This window comes from Phalacrocorax carbo, chromosome 19 (genome assembly GCF_963921805.1).
Source record: "Phalacrocorax carbo chromosome 19, bPhaCar2.1, whole genome shotgun sequence".
Lineage (NCBI taxonomy): Eukaryota > Metazoa > Chordata > Aves > Suliformes > Phalacrocoracidae > Phalacrocorax > Phalacrocorax carbo.
Window position 1 is genome coordinate 2489320 of NC_087531.1, and position 21302 is coordinate 2510621.

Below are 21302 nucleotides of genomic sequence, written 5' to 3' on the forward strand. Positions count from 1 at the left end.
GTGGGGTGTCACGCACCACCAACCGTGCTGGCAGATTTCATGTAGCTGGGGGAATTAAAGAAAGGCTGCTTGGCCCTCCTGCTTCAGGCATTCCTGGGGTGTTGCTGGAAGGTGTGGGAGGGGAATTTAGAAAGCAAAGGCCCTTATCCCAAAAGCTAGTTTTACTTTCTGTGTCTGAAGTTGCATCAAGATCCACATGATAAAGAAAGTGAATACATAACCACAGGGTCTTCCCAGCAACAGGTCCCCAGCCAGCTGGTTCCACCAAAAGGGTGATGTTCCCCATTTCTCCCCAGAGAACTGTGGCTGTTTTTGCGGTAGCACAGGTGGCAATGTCACCTCTGGGTCACATAAAAGTAACGGGGGAGACTGGTAGCAGATGCAAGTCCCTGTTTCTACACCAAATGATGCAATCTAGGTGTTTGAACCAAGGTGTTTGCAACGTACCGGCATAAGATACTCTATCCCAGCTAAAACCATGACAGATACTGATGTGAGGTGCCTGTGTGCATTTGCAAGACTTGAGTACGTGGCTTCTTTGAAGTAGGTGTGGAGCAAAGACTGTCCCTTTCCCAGGAGACACAGAGTCAAATCCCAAGAGGAATGCACGGAGGCTCATGTGCCCAGCCACTGCTCACATGCGAACTGCAGCACTTGGAAATGGTGCAGTAACCCGGGCTCAAATGGTCTGGTGCTGGCTCACAACACAGGTGAATCGAGCCCATCTGCGTCAAAAGGCTGAGAAGAGCTTGTGAAGCAGCAGCTGTGAGAAGGCGGCAGCTGACCCAGCTCACTCGGCCTCCCAAGGGTGTGGGCTGGCCGGCCCACACTGATCCCTCTTTAAAATACCTATATTCCAAACAGAGATAGTGCAAGCTCAGCATTCAGGAAACCCCCATGAGTTATCAGCTCAACAAAAATACACGGCTCACCTCTAGGAAAACAGCCCACTCATCATAAGCTGGGGAGGGCTACCTCTCTGCCCTACTGTTCACTGACCTTTGGTTTCAGGCCTTGACACCAAAATCCAAACACAAAATAAGGCAATGTTCCAGCCCACACACAGTCCTGACAGTGCCTCTCACTTTGCTTCTGATCTCTTGCCCCTCTCTGAGCTTCCCCCTACCCCACCTGCTTCGTCCTGCCCCAGCACCTGCCTAGAGGCACTCAGTGGGTCTTGCAATCCAGGGAGACATGTCACCCACATCTTTCAGCTAATCTCCCAGTGTTTATTCTTGCTGTCACAACACCTTCTCGTGTCCTCATTCAACTTGGGAAATAAATGTTCCCTGTAATAGCACCCAGCCAGGCCAAGAGCAGGGCACCACAACGGCTAACAGGTTACACGATGTGTAGGCAGTCCGCAGCGCAGCAGGTTCTGGGCGGTCACCGAAGAAGGGAGAACATCATGGTGCAAAGAGCACCTTCCTCTGGGGACAGTATCTTTTCAGGGTGCCCAGGGGGACGCAGCTCTCTTGGGAGTTTACCTTTTGGATTTCTGCTGGGTCTCTGGACTTGGGCGTGAACTCATCTTTCTGCTCAGTCCTGAAGAGGTCCTGTGCCCTCCAGGGTAGCACCAGGTGTGAGCATTTGATCTGAGGAGAGAGAAAAGCTTCCAGCAGATGGGGATGGGGAAGAGGCAGGTGGTAATGTGGAACCTGGCAGCCCCTCCACCTGGGCCCTGTGTTGCTACCTGAAGGGTCACCCTCCTGGGCAGCTGCAGTCTGTGCCTGCCTGCATCCTCTCACTCTGGCAGACACACAGCCTACTCTTCTGGTGGTGCAAAAAGACGTTTACCCTGACTGGACACCTCTAGCCATGCCAATTTTCCTTCTCTGATCCTCTGTGGGGTACCAGGATCACCTTCCCCCTCCCTCCAACGTTCCTTGGCTTAGGGACTTGGTTGCCTATCCTTCTCCCTTCAAAGATTTTTCTCAGCTACGACTCTGCTCCCCGCAGAGCATTCACTTGGGACTGGAGGCAGACAGGATTTGATGCATGGCTGTCCCATCTCAAGGGGGTCGAGAGCACACACAACATCTGACGATGTTACTGGGGAGGCTACAGCTTCGCCTGGTATAATCCTGCTTCCCCAAACTGCCCTGTGGTAAATCCAAGCTTATTAAAGCTGTACCTGCTGTAGCATGTCTTTGGATAGTCGTTGTTTCTGCTGTCTGTGTGGGACCAGCATGGCCTGCGTGGTTGTGACAGAACTTTCATCTGCTGACAGATGGAATTGAAATAAAAAGTGAATTCAAGGCAGTAAATGAGGAGGCAATATCAGAAAAGCTTTACAGTTTGACTTACAGTCCCAAATCTGTGTACATTTCCATTACCAAGGGGAAAGACAGGCTTTGCTGTCAGCACTTTGCTGAAAACCTTTGCCCAGACAGAAAACAATCCTGAGGGTGAGGAGGTAAATGAAGAAATTCACATAGAAGTTACAGGAATATCACTCCATATGCTAGCTATGGAGCTGCTCCAGGAGTTTGGGGCCAAGAAGATCAACTCAACTGTGATCTGGTCCACATTTAGTAAAACAAATGGTTTGGAAACAGATACATGGCATGAAGGGAGCTCTCTCTTGGCTGCAGGGTACTGGCCATCAGAAACAGGAGGCAACGTCAGAGGAGGATTTTGTTAATGCCTTCCATGACCAGCTCTAACCACATCCCTTCCTGAGGTTGCATAAGCACAGCTTTTGATCGAAATGCTCTCCTTCCTGCCAAATACAAATGCAAAGCAACTTCTAAAAACAAATGTATCCAGGGAGAAAGATCAAGGCACTGGTTCATGTCCCAGAAATCAGCTATGTCACCTGAATATGCTAAACATTGCTGTACAATGGCAGTGAATGTCTATGGCTGGCGCAGGCATCAAGCTGGCTGATAAGTGAGATGTCATTTGGGGAGGTGAAAGTGCCTGAGATTAGCAGCTGCTGTGAGAACCAGCAGCAGCAGGCATGGGGCTGAGCACGGCTGTCCTGCCTGGCTTTGGGGTAACAATCTCATTTTACTACAGACATGATGCTGCACCAGTGCCTTCCTGCCATCTCCCACCCAAGATGTCTGGGCTGCTTCCTTTTCTAGAGCACCAGGCATCGCTGTCCCTTGCACAGAGCTAGGAGAACCTCAGCAGGCTTCATCTGGTCGCGGTGGCAGTCTGAGCAACATGGCCTTACTGTGGTAGTTGAAGGGGATGTGGCTCTCGCGGTGGCTCTTGCTGTCTGCCGTCACCCTCTGGCCCTGGCAGGGCGGCTGATAGTCTGACTGCTGCGTTGTACTGAAGAAACAGGAGCCTGAATGCTCATCTCCCAAGCAGACGTTGCTTCGATGCTTCTGCAGTTGCAGGTCAGGCTTCGGTGCGAGGTTCCACCTGTCAGTCTGGAGAACACAAGAGCTGCTTTAACAGAAACAGGCTGTAGCTGGGAAAGGTGCTCTGTTGCACTCTACACCCTGCACAGCCCAGAGTGGGGAGGGGAGAAGGGACGACAGCATCGGCTTTAGGTGCCAGCGTAGTGTACATAAAAGAAGAGAAGGCCTCCACCAAGCAAACACCCGCACAGCAAAGCTGGGGACAGACCTCTGGGTGGAAGAGCTGTGTAGTAGTAGTTCTTGCCAACGCTTGGTTTCTCTCAGGGTCTTCATCGCCTCTGGGGATGGATGAAGCATATTTGTTTGGACGGGCAGTAATTACAGGCTCTGGCAAAAGTGAGAGTGAGGATTTCAGACCACTCCGATCTCTGAACAATTTCTAGCTACAGCAGCTTCTCCTCATGCAATAATGTACAGGAATGAATACAGCTATTTAACCTGCCAGGGAAGCAGAGTGAGGATGAAACTGAGCCTCACAGTGACGACACTGATGCCGAATACATAAAAACTATCCAAAATCAAAAATATAAAATTATATACATATTATATGAATGTATTATATCTTGATCTATAATTATATAATTGAAGCCAAGTGATAAAACCTACTGTTCAGCTTGTTATAAACCCCAGCAGTGGTCTGTACGTGTTGTCCCTTGTCACAGATGTACCCTACCTAGATCGTGTACTGGGAAGAGCTCTGACGTCGACGTGGAGAATCTGGTGCAACCATCTCCCAGCTGCAGGTTCGTGTGGTGGATCTGGGAGGCAGCACGTTCCTTGTCGTAGGCTCTGCACGATACCAGATATGAGCTGCTTAACTAGCAATGTTCATCAGAAAGAGCAGTTCCTGGGGGTGCCCATGAGGTTCTCCTGCTGATACCTGTGTGTCCTCTTGTCTGGGGCAACGTAGGCACGTTTCTGCTCACTCACAGATCCACTGCTTCTGGGATCCCCAAATTTAATAGGAGACATGTGCTGAAGGGAAGCCAAGAGAGCTACAGAACAGCCACTTAAAGCATAATCCCTTTGTTTCCCCTCTCTGTCTTTCCATCCATCTGGTTTTCACTTGCACAGATCCCACCCCCTTCCAGACAGAATTCAACATGGGAACATGCTGTCCTTTAACTGTGTCTCGGTCCTCCCCCAAATCATGCTGTTACCTTTTCACTTGGCTTCACAGGTGGGGTCCATTCACCCTTAAACTGTGCTTGATAAGAAGTGTTGTAATAGGACTGTCCATCCCCTTTAATAGTGGGAACACATCCTGCCAAACAGCCAGAGGGGGAAATGAAGAGTGTTATTTCTAGAAATGCTCTATTTACCCTTGTAAGGAAATATTAATGATATTGAAGCTACAATCTCGAGGCAGCTGCTCTTTTAGCCTTTTAGTACTACTGAATCTATTTCATATAACGAAACGGCAAGGTAATTGACACCAGATTGCAGCAAAGCGAGCCGCAGCGCCGCAGAACATGGCTGTGGTGCATCAGAAGCGACGCAGCTCTGGTGTGAAAACTGCAGCATCGGAGGATACGGCAAGTGTAGAAGACAGCTGGAAAGGCTGCGCAGCAAAAGCCTGGCTGGCAAGTGGCTCTAGTTAGTGCTATTATCCTGTTTTACGAGCATGAGATTTACTTGGCTATAAAAAGAGAAAGCAAAATATCCGAGATCTAACAGCTTTAATTGCTCGCAGCATGACTCTGAGCCAAGCCACTGAACCCCCAGGTGCCCAGGAAGCCTGCATGGTACTGAGGACTGTGGGGAAGGTCTGCTGGGGACAGACGGGTCTCTAAAACCGCTCACCCCTGCGCGAGGGCCACGGCCTGGCAGCGGGCCGGATCTCATGTGCTGGGTATGAGAAGGTGTAGACTGATGGAGGGAGCCTTATTTTCTCTTTGTCTCCACAAGGAACACTATCCTTCCATTTCTCGGCCGTGGGCACGGGGGGTCTCTGCATGGGGGTGTGGGGACAGGGGAAGCTCTCCCTTGTCACCGAGGTGAGGACGCGGATGCGGGGGTCTGCGTGCATGCGGAAGCGGGACTCCGGCGGAACAACGGGGGCCGCTGGCTGCAGGGGCCTCTCTGGAAACGCCAGGCGAGTTTCCGAGCAGGTTTCCCCACCGTCAGCCCCAGCCAGGCTCAGCACCCGCCCGCTGCGGGGCGGCGGGGCCGGAGCCGACCTGTAAATCCCCCAGAACGGGGGGAACTGGCTGTGAGAAAATGGCCGACGGGCGCTCCCCGGCGCCCGGCCCTCAGTCCCCAGCCGGACATGGGAGGCCCGCAGGAAGGAAAGGCCCGTGAGGGGGGCCGGGATGAGGGGGACCGGCGCGGCGGGGACCGGGGCAGCAGCCATCGCCGGGGCAGCGGGAGGCGGTGGGCCTGACTCCGGTAGTCACTGTGCCGCGTCGCTATGGCGACGGCTCCGCCACCTTCCCGGCGTGCCCCGCGGCGTGACGCCACACCCCGGAAGCGTTGCCATGGCGGCGGAGGCGCTCAGCGGCCTGGTCTCCGTGTTGGAAACCTACCGCGGTCGCGACCGGGTGGTGAGTGGCGGGGGCGGCCCGGGGCGGCCTTGTTCCTCCGTTGCAGGCCGGGTCCTCACCGGGCTGTGCCTCCACAGGTCCGTGCGCTCTGCTATGGCTGTCAGCTGGCGGGAGGGGCGCTGGCCGGGCCGCAGGCCCCACTGGCCGGGCTGGCCGGGAGCCTCCTGGCCGTGTCGGGCCAGCTGAACGCCTGCCGCACCGCCCTCCGCCTCTTCGACGACTTCGCCATGCTCAGCTACAGCTGTAGCTACGGGCTGGGCCCCAAGGTGAGCGAGGGGCGCGGGGTGCACCGGCAGCCTGCCCGGCCCTGCCGCAGGTGCCAAGGGGTGTCCCCTGTGCTCCCCGCAGGATGAGGACGGCCTGGTGCGGGGGCTGTCGGTGCTCTGCAACCTGGCCAACCAGCTCTACTACCCCTGCGAGCACGTCGCGTGGGCGGCTGACGCTGGCATTGTCCGTCTCGGCTCTCAGAGGTGGTGGACGCTGAGCATGGCGCTCTGGGCCTTCTCCCTGCTCCTGGGCATCCTGCGGTAAGGCGGGCTGGGGTGCTGCTGGCTGCGGAGGGAAGGACAGGGAGTGAACCGTGATCCCTGTAATCAGGCTAAAATGAAGGACTCTGCTGCAGAAGGGTGCTCTTCCTCACGGAGTCTAAAGGAAAAAAACCCTCCCCTTTGATGCTACAGCAGAAATAACCTTTGTCTTGTTTTCAGATCTCTGAGAATCTTGTTCCAGTTAAGAAGAAAGCTGCAGCAGCACAGGGGGTATGATTTCCCTCCTTGGCTATACAGCTAACTTAACCCAAATGTATCTGCTCTCACCTGTGAACTATTGCTAATTTTTGTTATGTTATGGGCCATCACTGATGTTACTTTTGCTTCCAACAGTACATCTTTGCCTCTGAGTCAAAAGAAAATGAAAGCCCAAGTGAAGGCTGAAGTTTTGAGCATCGTCACAGACATGGCAGATCTCTCCAACGCAATCCACTGGCTGCCTCCGGGGTTTCTTTGGGCTGGACGGTTTCCTCCATGGTTAGTAGGTCTCCTGGGGACCATATCTTCCCTGATTGGTATCTACCAAGCATCTAAAGGAGGAAGTTCTGAAGCTGTATAAACCATAATTAAGCTTCAGGAGCCTGATTTTTACATGGCAAAAATGCCTTTAATGAGGCAGGCTGTATTTTAACTTTCCTGGCTGTTGATGATTGTAATTCCACACATCCTGTAATTGGGACTGTAGTCAAGGTGTCTATTACAGAGAGGATTGTTAGCGGTTAACCATTTTTATCTCTGTTCATCAGAGAAATCTTTCAGGTGAATCCTCTGAAAATCAAGAAATCTCCTACTATTGATAGAATAGAGGGGGAAAAAGTCACTTCTATTCTTCCTTTGTCTGTCCCAAAAGATAAATAAAACCCTCCAGTCTTTGCTGTCACTTAAAAGAGGACAAAGTCAGCGTTAGGTGGAGAAACAGCCACGCTTCTGTCACACACAACTTTTAAGGGACGGATCCTGCGAGTTCACGCTCCGGGTTCCGCGCTTGGTGCCTCATCTCGCCTTGGTGCCTGGTATCGCGGAAGCTTCTCCGTTAGATGTTTCGGTGTCTGAGCCCAGAGCAGATGCCACAAGCTCAAACCAGGGCAAGTGGTTATTTTGTTTGTGACGGTTGTGTTTCTTTAGAAAGAAATAGCGACTGTAAGCAGTGCCTCGCAAAGCTTTCTTCTCGTCTGTATTACTTATTTAAGGAGAAATATTGGAAGTTGAGGCTTCCCGGTTAACCCAGCAGCAGCGCTGAGCCTCCAGCTGTGCCTTTACGAAGTGCCACCGGGTGGAGCTCTTCCACCAGGCTCTGGCAGCAGCCAAAGGACTTTTTGGTTTTTTTAAAAAAAAAGAGGACAGCAAATTATTAATCGCCTTTCAAAGGACCAGTCAAACCAATGCCAAGATGAGTTTTACAGTTATATTTCTAGGTGGTGCCAATAATAAATGGGACAAATGCTTCAAAGGCGGCCTTGAGTGATCATTCCTTCTGATAACCGGGGAAATGTTGTTCATCTGGTTCTAGAAAGCTCCCAACAGTGCCTAGGCGACAGAAAACGTTTGTGCTGTGTTGGCTGCAGCTCCCCATCTGTTACAGGCCTTCCTTCTCCTGGCATAATTCGGAGCACCTGACTAACTGTCATTGAGACACAGCTTTTGAAAACAGTTCTGCTTAGTCTGCGCGCAGTGCTTCTGCTCTCTGCAACGCGGCACGGCACAGACCGCGTTTCCAGGGGCTTTGACTTCTTTTTTTTTTTTTTTTTTTTTTGCTTTGGTGGTTGTTTTTGGCACAAACCTGGGAAACTATCTCCTGCCTGTGTCCAAAGAGCAGAGCGAGGTCTTGATACTCTTTATCCTTTGCCCTGTCCTTCCCGTTTCTCTGGACTTTCACCCCGTGAAGTGCTGGGTCTGCCCCAGAGGACGCTTTCCTGACTGCGCACCAAAAGTGCCGTCAGATTTGCAGGTTTTGGTACAGTTCGGGGTGCGGGCAGGCATTATCCCGAAGAGACTCTTGGGGTTTTTTGTTTTTGTTTTTCCCTCTAGACACAGCACTTCCAGGCAGAGCAGCCGGGTCCTGCTGCTTATGGATGGCTGTAGCTACTGCCCGGTCCTGTCACCAGCTGCCGTGGCTCCTGCTGCAGTTTAGCGGGTTTTTTTAATAAAAAATCAGATTCTATCTCTTTATTCATAACCTTGTTAAGCTGTTCCTTCAGAACATGCTCTCCTGCTTAGCGTGGGACAAGGTGTAGCTATAGTGATTTAAAAAAAAACCAAACCTGAAATATGCGCATTTCTGATGCCAAATCAGTAAAATTCTACGCCACACTTTTAACACAGAGAAAGGACACCATCAACTGGTCTAAGTGAGTTTGCTTCATCCGCTTCCTCATCGAGTGATTTTCAGTTGCGGCCGGTGAAGCACAGGGTGAAGTGAAACGTTCGAAGATAAAGCAAAAGAATCTGGTAATTCAGAACTTCTGAAATGCGTATTTTCTGTAGAGTGGTTTTTTGCTCCCCAGTGACACGTAACATTTAAAGCACCTCTGGTGGTGGCTGCAGCCTCTTTGTTAGCACAAGACCTTGCTCAGGCAGACACGACCCTCCCAAAACCTGCCTTTTTTTTTTTTTTCTTCCTTTCTTTTTTTTTTTCCTTTTTCCTCTTTTCTGCTGGGGCCACTGACCCAACTCAGCTCCTGCTTGGCCCCGTGCAGGAAAACATTTGCTGAGCAGGGATGGTTTGTGCCGGCCGTGACCTGCCTTTGTCAGCAAGCCGCGATCAGGCCGTTAGCAGGCGAGCTGCCGATTCCAGCTCAGAACCCTGACTCCTGCTTTTATGGCCCCCTTCATGGCCGGGTGGCTCCGCGAACAAAACGCCCCGCGAGGGGCAGAACCGCCCCCTTTGCGGCTGCCAGCCGCCGCCCGAGCCTCGCCGCGCCCGGCCGCGGGCGGATCCGCGTTGCGGGGCGCAGGACGCGGGTGGGGAGGGCGCGGACAGGCCGCCGCCGCCGGGCGGGAAGGGGTTAAGGGGCGGCACATGCCCCCGCCCGGCCCCGGCTCCCATTCACAAAGAACGAGGGGAAAGCGTTGCGCTCGCTGATTGGCTGTTAGGCGGGGCGGGGCGGGGAAGGGGGGCGGGGCCAGCGGCGGGGCGGCCACGCGGCGGCGGGGAGCGGCGGCAGAGCCAGCGGCGGGTGCGGCGATCGCGGAGCGAGCCCCGGCGAGGTGCGGGACGGCGGGCGGGGAGCGGCGGGGGCGCACCGGCACCCACCCCACCCCACGCGCACCGGTACCGCGCGGGGCCGTGCCCTTGCACCGCCGCTTGGCCCGGGACCGCCCGGTGCTCCGCTTTGCTCTGCCCTCCGCGCCTGCACCCCCCGCGACCACGCTGCCGGGCTTCCCGTGCTGATTCCTCCGGTTTTGGGGTTTTCCCTCTTGCAGAGCAGCCTCGCCACCATGTCCGTCAGCAGCCACGAGAACCGGAAATCCCGCTCGAGCTCCGGCTCCATGAACATCCACCTTTTCCACAAACCGGGCCACGCCGACAGCCTCCTCACCCACCTCAACCTGCTCCGCAAACGGCACCTCTTCACCGACGTGGTGCTGCGGGCGGGGAACCAGGCCTTCCACTGCCACCGCGCCGTCCTGGCCTCCTGCAGCCGCTACTTCGACGCTATGTTCAGCGGGGGCCTGAAGGAGAGCAGAGACGCCGAAGTCAACTTCCACGACTCCCTCCACCCCGAGGTGCTGGAGCTGCTGCTGGACTACGCCTACTCGGCGCGGGTGCTGATTAACGAGGAGAACGCAGAGTCCTTGCTGGAGGCCGGGGACATGTTGCAGTTTCAGGATATTCGGGATGCTTCGGCTGACTTTCTAGAGAAGAATCTCTACCCTGGGAATTGTTTGAACATGCTGCTGCTGTCCGATGCCCACTGCTGCGAGCGGCTGCTGGAGCTGTCCTGGAGGATGGCGTTGGCCAACTTCACCTCGCTCTGCAAGACCGAAGACTTCCTCCGCCTGCCCAAAGACAAGCTGCTGGAGCTGGTGGAGAGCGAAGAGCTGGAGGTAGAGGACGAGACGCTGGTCTACGAAGCTGTTATAGGGTGGATCCGGTACGATTTGCCCCGACGCCATGAAGTTCTGCCAGAGCTGCTGCGCTCCGTCCGCCTGGCCCTTCTGCCCGAGTCCTACCTGCGGAAGCAAGTGGCCTGCGAGAAGCTGGTGACCAGCCACAAGCTGGGGGAGGAGATCGTGGCCGACGCCGTACGGTGCAAAATGAAGATCTTGCAAAACGACGGCCTTGTGACAGGGTGCTGTGCCCGACCCCGCAAGGTCAGCCAGGCCCTGCTGCTCCTCGGCGGCCAGACCTTCATGTGCGACAAGATTTATATGCTGGATCATAAAACCAGCGAGATCATTCCTCGTGCCGACATCCCCAGCCCTCGTAAAGAGTGCAGTGCCTGCGCCATCGGGTGCAAAGTGTACATCACCGGCGGCAAAGGCTCTGAGAACGGCGCTTCCAAAGACGTCTGGGTTTACGACACGCTCCACGACGAGTGGGCGAAAGCTGCTCCCATGCTGGTGGCACGGTTTGGCCACGGCTCCGCTGAGCTGGACAACTGTCTGTACGTGGTGGGGGGTCACACAGCAGTGAGCGGTGCCTTCCCGGCCTCTCCCTCCGTCTCGCTTAAGCAAGTCGAACACTACGACCCGCAGCTGGACAAATGGTCCTTGGTGGCCCCTCTCCGAGAAGGCGTGAGCAACGCCGCCGTGGTGGGAGCCAAGATGAAGCTGTTTGTTTTTGGTGGCACCAGCGCCAACCAGGAGAAGCTGCCCAAGGTGCAGTGCTTCGACCCCTGCCAGAACCGCTGGACGGTGCCCACCAGCTGCCCCCAGCCCTGGCGATACACGGCTGCCGCCGTGGTGGGCAACCACATCATTGTCATCGGAGGGGACACGGAGTTCTCCGCCAGCTCCGCTTACCGCTTCCACAGCGACACCTTCCAGTGGTCCAAATTTGGGGACGTCACCGCTAAGCGCATCAGCTGCCGTGCTGTTACGTCGGGTAACAGACTGTACGTGGTGGGGGGCTACTGCGGGGCTCAGCGCTGCAAAACGCTGGACTGTTACGACCCATCATCCGACACCTGGAGGAGCGTTACGACAGTGCCTTATTCCCTCATCCCCACCGCCTTCGTCAGCACTTGGAAGTACCTGTCTGCCTGAGTCACGGTGTGGCAAAGAACCAGGAAAGTAAATAGTTGCGGATCAACCCCAAGCTCCTCTATAAAACTTTGCGCTGCACAAGGGTTAAACCCTGACGGGCAGATGCACGTGGAGCTGGATTGGAGTTGTCCTAGAGAACAGTCTTGTGTGAGCATCGCTCCAGAAACATGCTTCCAGGCTGGTAGTTTGGGATCTAAAACCCTGCAGGAGAGAGAACGTCTCTTTAGGTGCTGAAATGCTGCGGGGAGAAGATTGGTATAAATAACAAGACACTTAACCTGGCATCCTAGTCCTTCCACTGAGTCTTGGCCTATGCAAAGATTTTGGGGAATGCTCTCTGCGAGGAGGATTGGGTGTCGTCCCCGGTACAGAAAGCTCGTCGAGGCGATGATTATGTTAACAGGGAGCCTGTCTGCAGGAGCTGGGATAGACCGCGCGGTGCCATGGGGGACTGGCTGCTGCTTTTAGCACAGCCGCCTCCTCCTGGTGCCACGGTTAATCTGCTAGTGGCACCCAAATGTCTTGTGGGACGTGAGGGCTGTGAGCTGGTGCCAGAACAAGATTATAGCTGGGATTTAGTCCCAGAATGGTTGGTAACTGCATTTGTAAGACAAGCCCTGTCTACATATAAACACAGGGTTTCTCCGCTTCTAATTATTCTCTGGTGTCCTTTTCGTGCCGTTTCTTTCCTGCTACACAGTGATTAACTTTTTAAAAATTTCCACTGGAATTAAACCTTTCTAAAGGCTCTTGGCAGAAGAGATGCCAGTGAATCACAGACCCCTGCAGGTTTTTCTTTTTCTTTCTTTTCCCCTTGCAAGAGCTGTATTTCCCAAATGCACTTGTAATAAAATATCCTGCGATACCTATGGAAAGTTCCTGGATGTAGAAGGAAGGGAAGGAAGCAGCCGTCACTCCACGACAGCAGCAGCGCTCGAGGTCTCGAGGCCTGGGGAGCGCTCTCGGGTTTGCTGCACGCTGGTCTCGCAATACTTCCTTCTGCACTACAGGCGTCGCACCTGATTTTGCCAGTGTCTCAATTCACCAAGGTTCCAGACAAGACCTGGGCAGGAGGAGCGCGTCGTCCTACCTAGCAAGTCTGTGACTTGTCCTGGATGCCAGGCCTAGCGTGGATCTCATGAGCATCTCATTAGGGCTCACGGCAACACAGCTTCTAGCTTTGAACTGCTTCTGTAAATCCCCGGCCTTCGGAGCAGGGAGGGGACAAGCACGGGGGACCTCCTCGGGCTGGCAGCTTGGGCTGTCCCTTGAGATGGCAAAAGGTTTCCAAGTTTTCTCCTACTTGTGTGATCTCAGAGCAGGAACCAGAGGGGTTTTTTTTTTTACTTCTTTCATTTAATATTTTGGTTTAAGTGATATTTACTAAAAGGGGCAAAGGAAGCTCTTCAGTAACGGGCAGCAGGCTCTGGTCTGCGCTGCCGCCTGCTGTGACTTGGAAAGCGGGCAGCACCAGAGGCGGTTGCCTGAAATGTCTTAACATGCGACAGCACTTTGCCCACGGGCTGGTTCTGTACCTTTTTTTGTTTGTTTGTTTTATACAGCAGTTGTGTGTGTTTATTACTCAGCCTGGAGCTGCCTCAATAAATCTGAATAAAATCCATCACGTCCGTTGCCTGTTCTGTATGTTTAAGCTGCGGGTTTTCCCAGCCCACACTGGAGATGATGTTTAGCAAAATAGCAAAGAGCATTTCCTGCTTGAAGGTCCAAACCTTCATCGGCCGGAGAGGGCTCAGCTCTTCCTATAGCTTTGTAACACAGGACTTAGGAAAGCTCACGCCCTGTACTGCCTTCCAGCTTTGAAGGACACAAAAATCTGTTTAAAACTCCAAAGATTAAGGTATTCTCTACCCTTACCTGGTCATCCTCTGAGCAGCTGGGTTTCCTCGCTGCCATAAAGAATGGAGGAAAGCACTGCCACTTCTCTCCCGAGTGCGGCGTGCTCCGGGCCCTGCTGCGGGTGATGGTGGGGGCAGCGGTTGGGACCGAAAAGCTCTGATAAGGGTGGGAGGTGTGAGACAGGAATCGGCACAGTCAGAGGAAACAGGCACCGAAGGTACGGCCGTCTCACCACAGAAGCATGGTTTGGGTGTGATCCATTATTCAGTTTCAGACTTAAATAAATCAATGTCACAACCCTTCCTAGCTGCTATTAAAGGCAAGAACTGGCAAGACTGGAAGGAAGAAAGCTGCCCTGCTGCTGGTGGCTGAAGCAGATAAACTGACTTCATTTCCATCCTGTTTTCTGATACCTCTGCCATTTTCAGCCCACGGGCTGGGCCTTTTTTCCATCACCCTTGCTGTGCTGCCTCTCCATCACTTGCTGAGCCCAAGGGGAGGCTTGTGCATCAGGCTGGAGGGAGATGAGCCCACAGCCTGCCCTGCAAACCCAGCCTGGCATGCACGGGACCCTGCAAACCCAGCCTGGGGCACCGCGGGGCCCCGCAAACCCAGCCTGGAGCACTGTGGGACCCTGCAAGCCCAGCCTGGCATGCACGGGACCCTGCAAACCCAGCCTGGGGCACCGCGGGGCCCCGCAAACCCAGCCTGGAGCACTGTGGGACCCTGCAAGCCCAGCCTGGAGCACTGTGGGACCCTGCAAACCCAGCCTGGGGCACCGCGGGGCCCCGCAAACCCAGCCTGGAGCACTGTAGGACCCTGCAAACCCAGCGTGGAGCACTGTAGGACCCTGCAAACCCAGCCTAGAGCACCGCAGGACCCCGCAAACCCAGCCTGGAGCACCGCAGAGCCCTGCAAACCCAGCTTGGTGCACTGTGGGACCCTGCAAGCCCAGCCTGGAGCCCTGTGGGACCCTGCAAACCCAGCGTGGAGCACTGTAGGACCCTGCAAACCCAGCCTAGAGCACCACAGGACCCCGCAAACCCAGCCTGGAGCACCGCAGAGCCCTGCAAACCCAGCTTGGTGCACTGTGGGACCCTGCAAGCCCAGCCTGGAGCCCTGTGGGACCCTGGAAACCCAGCTTGGTGCACTATGGGACCCTGCAAACCCAGCCTGGAGCACTGTGGGACCCTGCAAACCCAGCCTGGAGCACTGTGGGACCCTGCAAACTCAGCCTAGAGCACCGCAGGACCCCACAAACCCAGCCTGGAGCACCACAGGCAGCAGCATAGAATACTTTAGGTTGGAAAAGACCTTGAACATCACTGAGTCCAACCATCCCGCAGCTGGAGCACGGGGCAGCTCCTAGCTTGGCTGTGCCTCACACACACGAGCACGGGCAGGCGAGCAAGCTTGCAGCCGGGGGGGAAAGTCACAGCACAGGACATGGCTGGTACTAGAAGGCAGCAGGAAGCATTTCCATCCCCTGTTAGCAAGCAGGGAGCTGCTTCACCTTTATTGTATCTACAGCTATTCCTGAGGGTCGAAGTCCGACTTTGCTCAGCAAGTCAGAGGAGTGGAGGTTTTGTTCAGAGCCGTTTGAGCAGCAGCTGTTTCATTTATGCTGCCAAGCAATAAACATTGGCTCCCAGCCATATCCGCCTTTTGCACCAGGGACAGAAGTTGCTGCTAGCAGCGCGGGTCTCTGTCTGCCTCCTGCTCCTGGCGCTGGGATGTTATCTGAGCCACGCTCATGGCATTTTCAGCTAGGGGAGCGCTCGGCCCTGCTGCTGAAGCCTTTGCAAGCATCTGGGAGTTGTTTCCTCATTTCAAACCCTACCTACAGCTAACCACCTCTCAGGGAAAACCGGCACTTCAAGCACACCTGGGCTTGGCTGCTCTGCAAGTGGCTCCACGCTGCTGGCAACGAAGACAGCCAGAGCTGCGTTTCATTGCCTTCATCCTCCTTCACCTGGCAGCAAGCCCTGTGCTGTCCCTCCGGCTCCACCTCCTCCCGGCGGGAACCAGCCCCCGGCGCCGCAGGCTGCACCCCCGGGGAAAACGAGACACCTTCTTCTCTCGCATGCTTGACGTTGTCCCAGCAGACCTGTTTTCCCAGTTTGACATTTCCATGCATCGATCCAATCCCTACTTCAGTGCCGGGGCCGGAAGATTTAGGCCAACTGGGCTGCAGGTGAATTTGGTTAGGGGTTAATTTGGTTACTGGCACAGAAATCCTCCTGAATCAATAGAATTCATTTAGAATCTCAACATAGCTCAAACCTAGGCCCCTCCTCCTAGCCCTAAACCCCGCTTCGTGGCTGCACCCCTCCAGCTGCAGGAGCTAGACCCCAGCCCACATCTGGAAGAGGCAACACGTAGGGACGCCACTAGGCTCAAAGCCAAAACAATCTAAGCGTGACATCGCTCTCCCATGGGATGTTCCTCTTCTCACACAAAGCCTACAAGCCACCAGAGCCAAAGAAATACAGCGTCAGACTGACCCACCTCCTTCCTGGCCACAAGATATACAGCCAGCAGTGATTTTAAGTGAAATATACTGCTTTTTGTGTTCGTAGCTGCATTCTGCTGAGCAGCCTCTGCTGCCAGAGTGCCAAGGCAGCACGAAGCCTCTCTCCCTTCTCTGCTGTGGATGGCTGGTGCTGTTAACTGCAAAAAAGCCAGCACAGCAGTAGCTGAGAAATTCCCTTTTTCTGGCTGAAATCGGATAGGGATCATTCAGGCGTTCTGCAGTGCACCCACCACACATTAGCGAGGAACTGGAGGACACGCTGCTGCCACAGTGACAATCCACGGCAGCCCAGGAAAAACAAAGCACTGACTACACGCAGCGTGATTTTTGTCCGTGACTTCAAATGTTCTAGAAGCGAAAAAGGGCATTACGCATCCACCTGTCTGAAATCCCCTCAAAATTTGCATCTCAGATGCAGTCGTCTGCGATAACTTTGGGTGTAGCAACACGCTGTGCCCCATAGAGTGAAAAGGCACCAGCTGCTGCTCTGACGCGGGAAAGGCACATCTACATTGCGCGGCTCAACGAGGATTTCTCACGCTCCTGTGTACACGGAGCCTGTAACAAAGCCCTCCCTGCCGTGTCTGAGCCTCCTGTGCGTGCGACGCGGTCCTGGAGCCGGGGCCCACGCGTCGCGCGCTCCAACGCTGCCAGCTCTAAGAGGGTTTAGCTCTTATCCGCTGCCGGATCCCACGGGCCCAGAAGCGAACAACGTAGGCGCCACACGAGGACAGGCCCCATGTCCCTTGCCTGTTAAGCCTTGGGCTGGCCCCATCGCCGGGGCGGGAAATTAAACCGGATTTGAGTCAAAGGGGTAAGGAAAGGGAAAGGCAGAAAATGGCACATCCCCACTGTCGGAGCACTCTACGGAGCCAATATCCTTTGTGCCTGTTTGTCCTCAAGCATCTGGCTCGCCAAGGGATCTCAGATGCACGTATGGGAACCATCAGCGGCGTCTCACCCACATGAAAGAGGAAGCTTTAGCATAAAGCTGGTCATTGCCTATGGCCTCAGAATGATTCATCCAAATAGAAAGAATGTGGTTTGGGTTTCGGGTTAATTAGCTGCAGATTTTAAAGAGAGACAAGGCAGGGCGGAGCTGCTGAATACTGGTATGAGCAAGTTAATAGCTCTGAAGGCACCGCCATCCATCCTGAAATCACACCCTCTCCTGAAATCACACCCTCCCTGTGAAAACGGGAGAACGTGTCTCAGAGGAGCGACAGGACAGCGTTATCAATGATACTGTCAGTCAAGGTGTCTGCAATCTCCAAAGGAATGTCTAACCCTGCTGTTGCGGCAAGAACTGAAGCTTAACACAGAAACGCCCACGCTCCTTTGAACACCGATGGCTGCAGCAGCAGCAGACTTCTAACAGATGCAAATTGTGCCTGAGATTTCAACTTGCCGCTGCAGAGCTCTGGGCTGCTGCAGCCGGGCAGCTCCCAGCGGGCATCGGTGCTGCAGGGGGTCCCTCTTGGCCACGGATCCCTGGATCGCCCCGATCCAGGCTCTTCTGTCTTTCTAGAAACAATCCCTACTGGTCTGAGACACGATTATGGCTGCAGGAGAGTACAGTGCAATTAGAAAATCAAAATTAAACCCACTGCTCTGGAAGCAGCTCCCTGTAATTTCTGTCCTAGACTGTCCCCCTTCGGCTGTCCCCCGTGAAATCACTTTGGCTCCACGTCTCGCCGCCCAACAATATTTAGCAAGGAAGTTGCTCGCTTTGCCGTAGCGACAGCGCGCTGCGGCAGCGCACCGAGGCAGTGACCTCCAGCGGCCGCTGCGGCTCAGCTCCCTGGAAGCCAAACAGAGCAAACGCAAGAAATTTTCTCTGAAGGAAGCGCAAGCAAAAGCTTCCACACAAACTCTATAAAATTTCATTCGCTGACACATCGATCTGTTAAGTCCCATAAAGATCAAGTCATATTTTAAACACTGGTGCGCCTCGAAGTTTTTGATTATTTACATACATTGGAAAATTAGAAAAACTTGTGGTTTTTTTCCAGTTGAGTTCCAGTTTGTGCCGCAACCCAGACGTCAGCCGCGCTTCGGAGACTGCAAAGCGCAGACTGCATCCTACTGGCTCCGGCACACAAAGGAGCCGGGCCCTCCAAAGATGCTTTGATACACACGGAGACTTGGCGCTGCGCAAAGCGATTCCCAGGCCGCTGTCGCATCCAAAACCGGCTGAGGGTTTTTTGATGGTAAAAATAATACCTCTTTCCTTTCAGGGCCCAAGCCAAGCCCCGGTTCTCCCCCTCTCTCCCCGGTTTTGCATCTGTTCTAAGCTCTAGCAGCTATTTGAGGTTACGGCTTCTGGGCTGGCCTGTCCCTGTGCCACGAGCGGGGATTTTACCAGGAAACACACCTTGCTGACGCGGGAGTTGGGAAGCGCTGCCGCAGCCAGGGGCTACGGGATGGCGCTGGGAGGGAGGGCTGCCCAACTGGCACAAGCACTAGGGAGAAAGTTTCTATTTTTGTTATACTTGTTCCAAAAGGGAAGCGATACCGGCTGGGACAGAGCCAGGCATGTCTCAGACTGGCACCATGCTAAAGTACCTACACGCTAATATAAGCGACTTCTAAGTTCGCTCTCTCCCTGGCACGCTGAGTTGAGACATTTCGAGAGCAGCTGATTTTCTCCTGGGGCGCTCACCTCGCTGGCAAGGCCTGCAGCTACTGCTGGCCTCCGCTTAACGCCTCCCACGCCCCGTCCTCTCCCTTGGAAAACCATCATTTTGTTCACATGGCACGTTATTTCCATGCAGGCTGGGAAATGAGAAGCACGTGAGAAGCGGCTGCTGCTTTGATCTTTGGTTCAAATAGAAAATAATAATTTTATATATATATTCAGACAGTCGGTTTTTAATTTTTTTTTTTTTTATTGCTAGTTGGTTTCAGTCCTATTGCAGCTCTGAAATCCTTCAGTGGAGAAACATTGCATTCGTCGTAAAAATCATTATTTGGTGTGCTAAGATCAAGTTTACAATTAATCAAGAGTGCACAATTCAACAGAACATTAACATTTAACCAGCGACTTTACAAATAAAATAAGGACTACTGCGGTATCAACAGTAAAGGAATTATGTACAATGTTTACACCCTAACAAAAACCAAACACTACCCCAACAAAACGGCCAATTTAACCATGATTATTTATTAAATCTTTACAGTGCAAGGTGGGCCTAGAAACCAGACCTAAGACTAAAGAGCATCAAGAGAGTTCACGGCTCCGAGCGAGATGCACGGTTATGCCAACAGGACCTACTTTCACGAGAGACTTCCTTCCAGGTACAAACAGAAATGGAATTTGAAAGAAACTTTTCTAAAGTGCTCCGATTTCTTTCAGTACAAAAATATAAAAAACGGATTTATAAACATGGCACAAATGGTACGAACCAGAGCTCACACAAAGGGTATTTGATGAATAACGTGCTGATGGTAAATGATAAAGAGCCGCCGGTGGTTACGAAGACGCTGGGTCTGGCCTCGAAAAAGAGAGCAGGGGAAAAGGCTTTTCTTTGACCTATTCAGCAAGAAGGTCAGGCAAGGAGAGAGCGCACACGCGTAACCTGCCGTCAGGAAGATTTGGTTCTTGTAAATGCGAGAACTGCTGGGGAAGACAACAAAATTCCCTTGCGCAGGGGCACAACACACGGGGACTCCACTGAGCAGCACCGGGGAGCCTTCGCTCCCATTCTGCAGAACTGAAAGAAGTGAAACAAAATACGTATTTTTTACCGTTTCCTAGTTTAAGTTTCAACCGTCGTTGTAAATGCAAACGACAAACGCCAAGTTCTGCGTATGCAGGATCATCTGACTATTACTCAGAGAGACAAAACTGTCCGCAGATTATTTAGAACTGCTCCTACCTTTGCAGGAATGCTATTACCTCGATGAGCAAGCACCTCTACACGTGCCAGTTCTGCCTCACACTGGGAAATGATTAGCAATCTCAACTGGTGGGACATTCCGCAGCTACGATCCGCAGGGAGCACAGGTAAAAACTAGGAAAGCATTTACAATACACCCAGGGCAGATGTGCTCAGTGCTAGCGAATGCAGAGGGACCCCCCCCACCCCCCGTCTGAAATACAAGGTGGCCACAGTCCGAATGGGGAGGGGGAAGCATCCTTTACAGCAGAGTTAAATCAGAACCACAGAAACAGCCTCTACATCGCGACACCACAACGCTAAAGGACGAACGTGACGATAGTTTTAAGGCTGTGACACAAAGCAAAGGCGGCGGCAGTTCAAAGCTCCCCCACGCCCCAGCTCAGCAAGAAGCCAGAAGGCACCTGGGAGGCACCGAATTTGGAACTGCCTAATCCTCAGGTATCACTTAGAAGGAAACTTTTATCTGAAGTAATCAAAAAGTCAGCGGAAGGGGTATTACTCAGAATCAGTAGCAGGTTACTTAGCCCAGGCCACAGCACTGTTTTACAATCTAATTTGCCTAGAACAGTTATTTTTCTAGGAACGAGATTTGAGGACAGTGTCCAAAATGAGCTCACTCAACTGCAGCGATAACAATTCCACGGATTGTTTTGCAGAAGTGGAGAGATGACCCGTTACTCATTTCGGAAAAATCTTTCACTCGCTTCCCTCAGCCTTCCACAAGTAAGGTTACCACACACTGGCATGGTAAGCCCCGCGCTAGCGGTGAGGTATCGCGGCATTTGCCGATCCCCAAGCCTTCTCGCGCTGGGTATGGTGCTGAACAGGAAGCCGCGTGGATACCGAGTATGGCACTTAAATGATTTTGACCCGAGCGAAAGGAGATGCAGGCTCTATTCATGGTGAAAACAGTTTTCACAAAGCTAGCTGCAGCCGGACGTATGTACTGAGGACAGATAATGACTTTTAAGGTAATTTCTCAGTTACAGATTGAAGACCCATATTCCAAGGAGCTTCTAAGGTGTTGAACCAGCAGCCCAGCCTGTAACAGTCCTATGTCCATTTGCTAACAGCCAGAACTTATTTGAAGCACTGCTGAGGAGTTATTAGAACAGTTATGTTTAAGTTAAAACATTAAAAGAAAGGAGACCTCACTGCAGGCTTTATTTTCCAGATGACACTGTTCTATATCCAAGTCCATTCATTGCACAGATGCAAGTAGACAAATAAACCCCTCCATTCCAGAGAACACTCTCCCCCGTACTTTAGAACAGGCACAAAATTAAACTAAATAAATGTTTCTAAAAATTGTTTTATAATACCCAGAGACATCCCTC

At 53.2% G+C, this 21302-nt stretch overlaps 3 protein-coding genes across 5 annotated transcripts; 2 read left to right on the top strand and 1 right to left on the bottom strand.

Annotated features, from left to right (window-relative positions):
- Positions 1 to 207: 207 nt before the first annotated feature.
- Positions 208 to 5851, bottom strand: SAXO5 (stabilizer of axonemal microtubules 5). Its single transcript, XM_064469747.1, has 8 exons — positions 5178 to 5851; positions 4535 to 4638; positions 4255 to 4349; positions 4048 to 4163; positions 3583 to 3701; positions 3182 to 3383; positions 2135 to 2223; positions 208 to 1595 (listed from the first exon to the last, which is right to left on the bottom strand). Exons 1-8 carry the CDS (start codon positions 5725 to 5727, stop codon positions 1407 to 1409), a joined length of 1464 nt encoding a protein of 487 aa, XP_064325817.1. The 5' UTR covers positions 5728 to 5851; the 3' UTR covers positions 208 to 1406.
- PEX11G (peroxisomal biogenesis factor 11 gamma) lies at positions 5835 to 10027 on the top strand. 3 transcript variants are annotated; one of them, XM_064469745.1, is made up of 6 exons: positions 5835 to 5917; positions 5995 to 6183; positions 6266 to 6444; positions 6625 to 6675; positions 6799 to 6942; positions 9889 to 10027. In XM_064469745.1, coding segments are annotated over exons 1-6 (630 nt in total). In that variant the 5' UTR covers positions 5835 to 5851; the 3' UTR covers positions 9890 to 10027. The 3 variants fall into 3 exon arrangements, with proteins under 3 accessions (XP_064325815.1, XP_064325814.1, XP_064325816.1); XM_064469744.1 differs by lacking the exon at positions 9889 to 10027 and having other exon boundaries at positions 6799 to 7915; XM_064469746.1 differs by lacking the exons at positions 6625 to 6675; positions 6799 to 6942; positions 9889 to 10027 and adding an exon at positions 6497 to 6618 and having other exon boundaries at positions 6266 to 6465.
- LOC104039441 (ectoderm-neural cortex protein 1-like) lies at positions 9904 to 13294 on the top strand. Its single transcript, XM_009501824.2, has one exon. It carries the CDS (start codon positions 9904 to 9906, stop codon positions 11671 to 11673), a length of 1770 nt encoding a protein of 589 aa, XP_009500119.2. The 3' UTR covers positions 11674 to 13294.
- The last annotated feature ends 8008 nt before the right edge of the window (positions 13295 to 21302 follow it).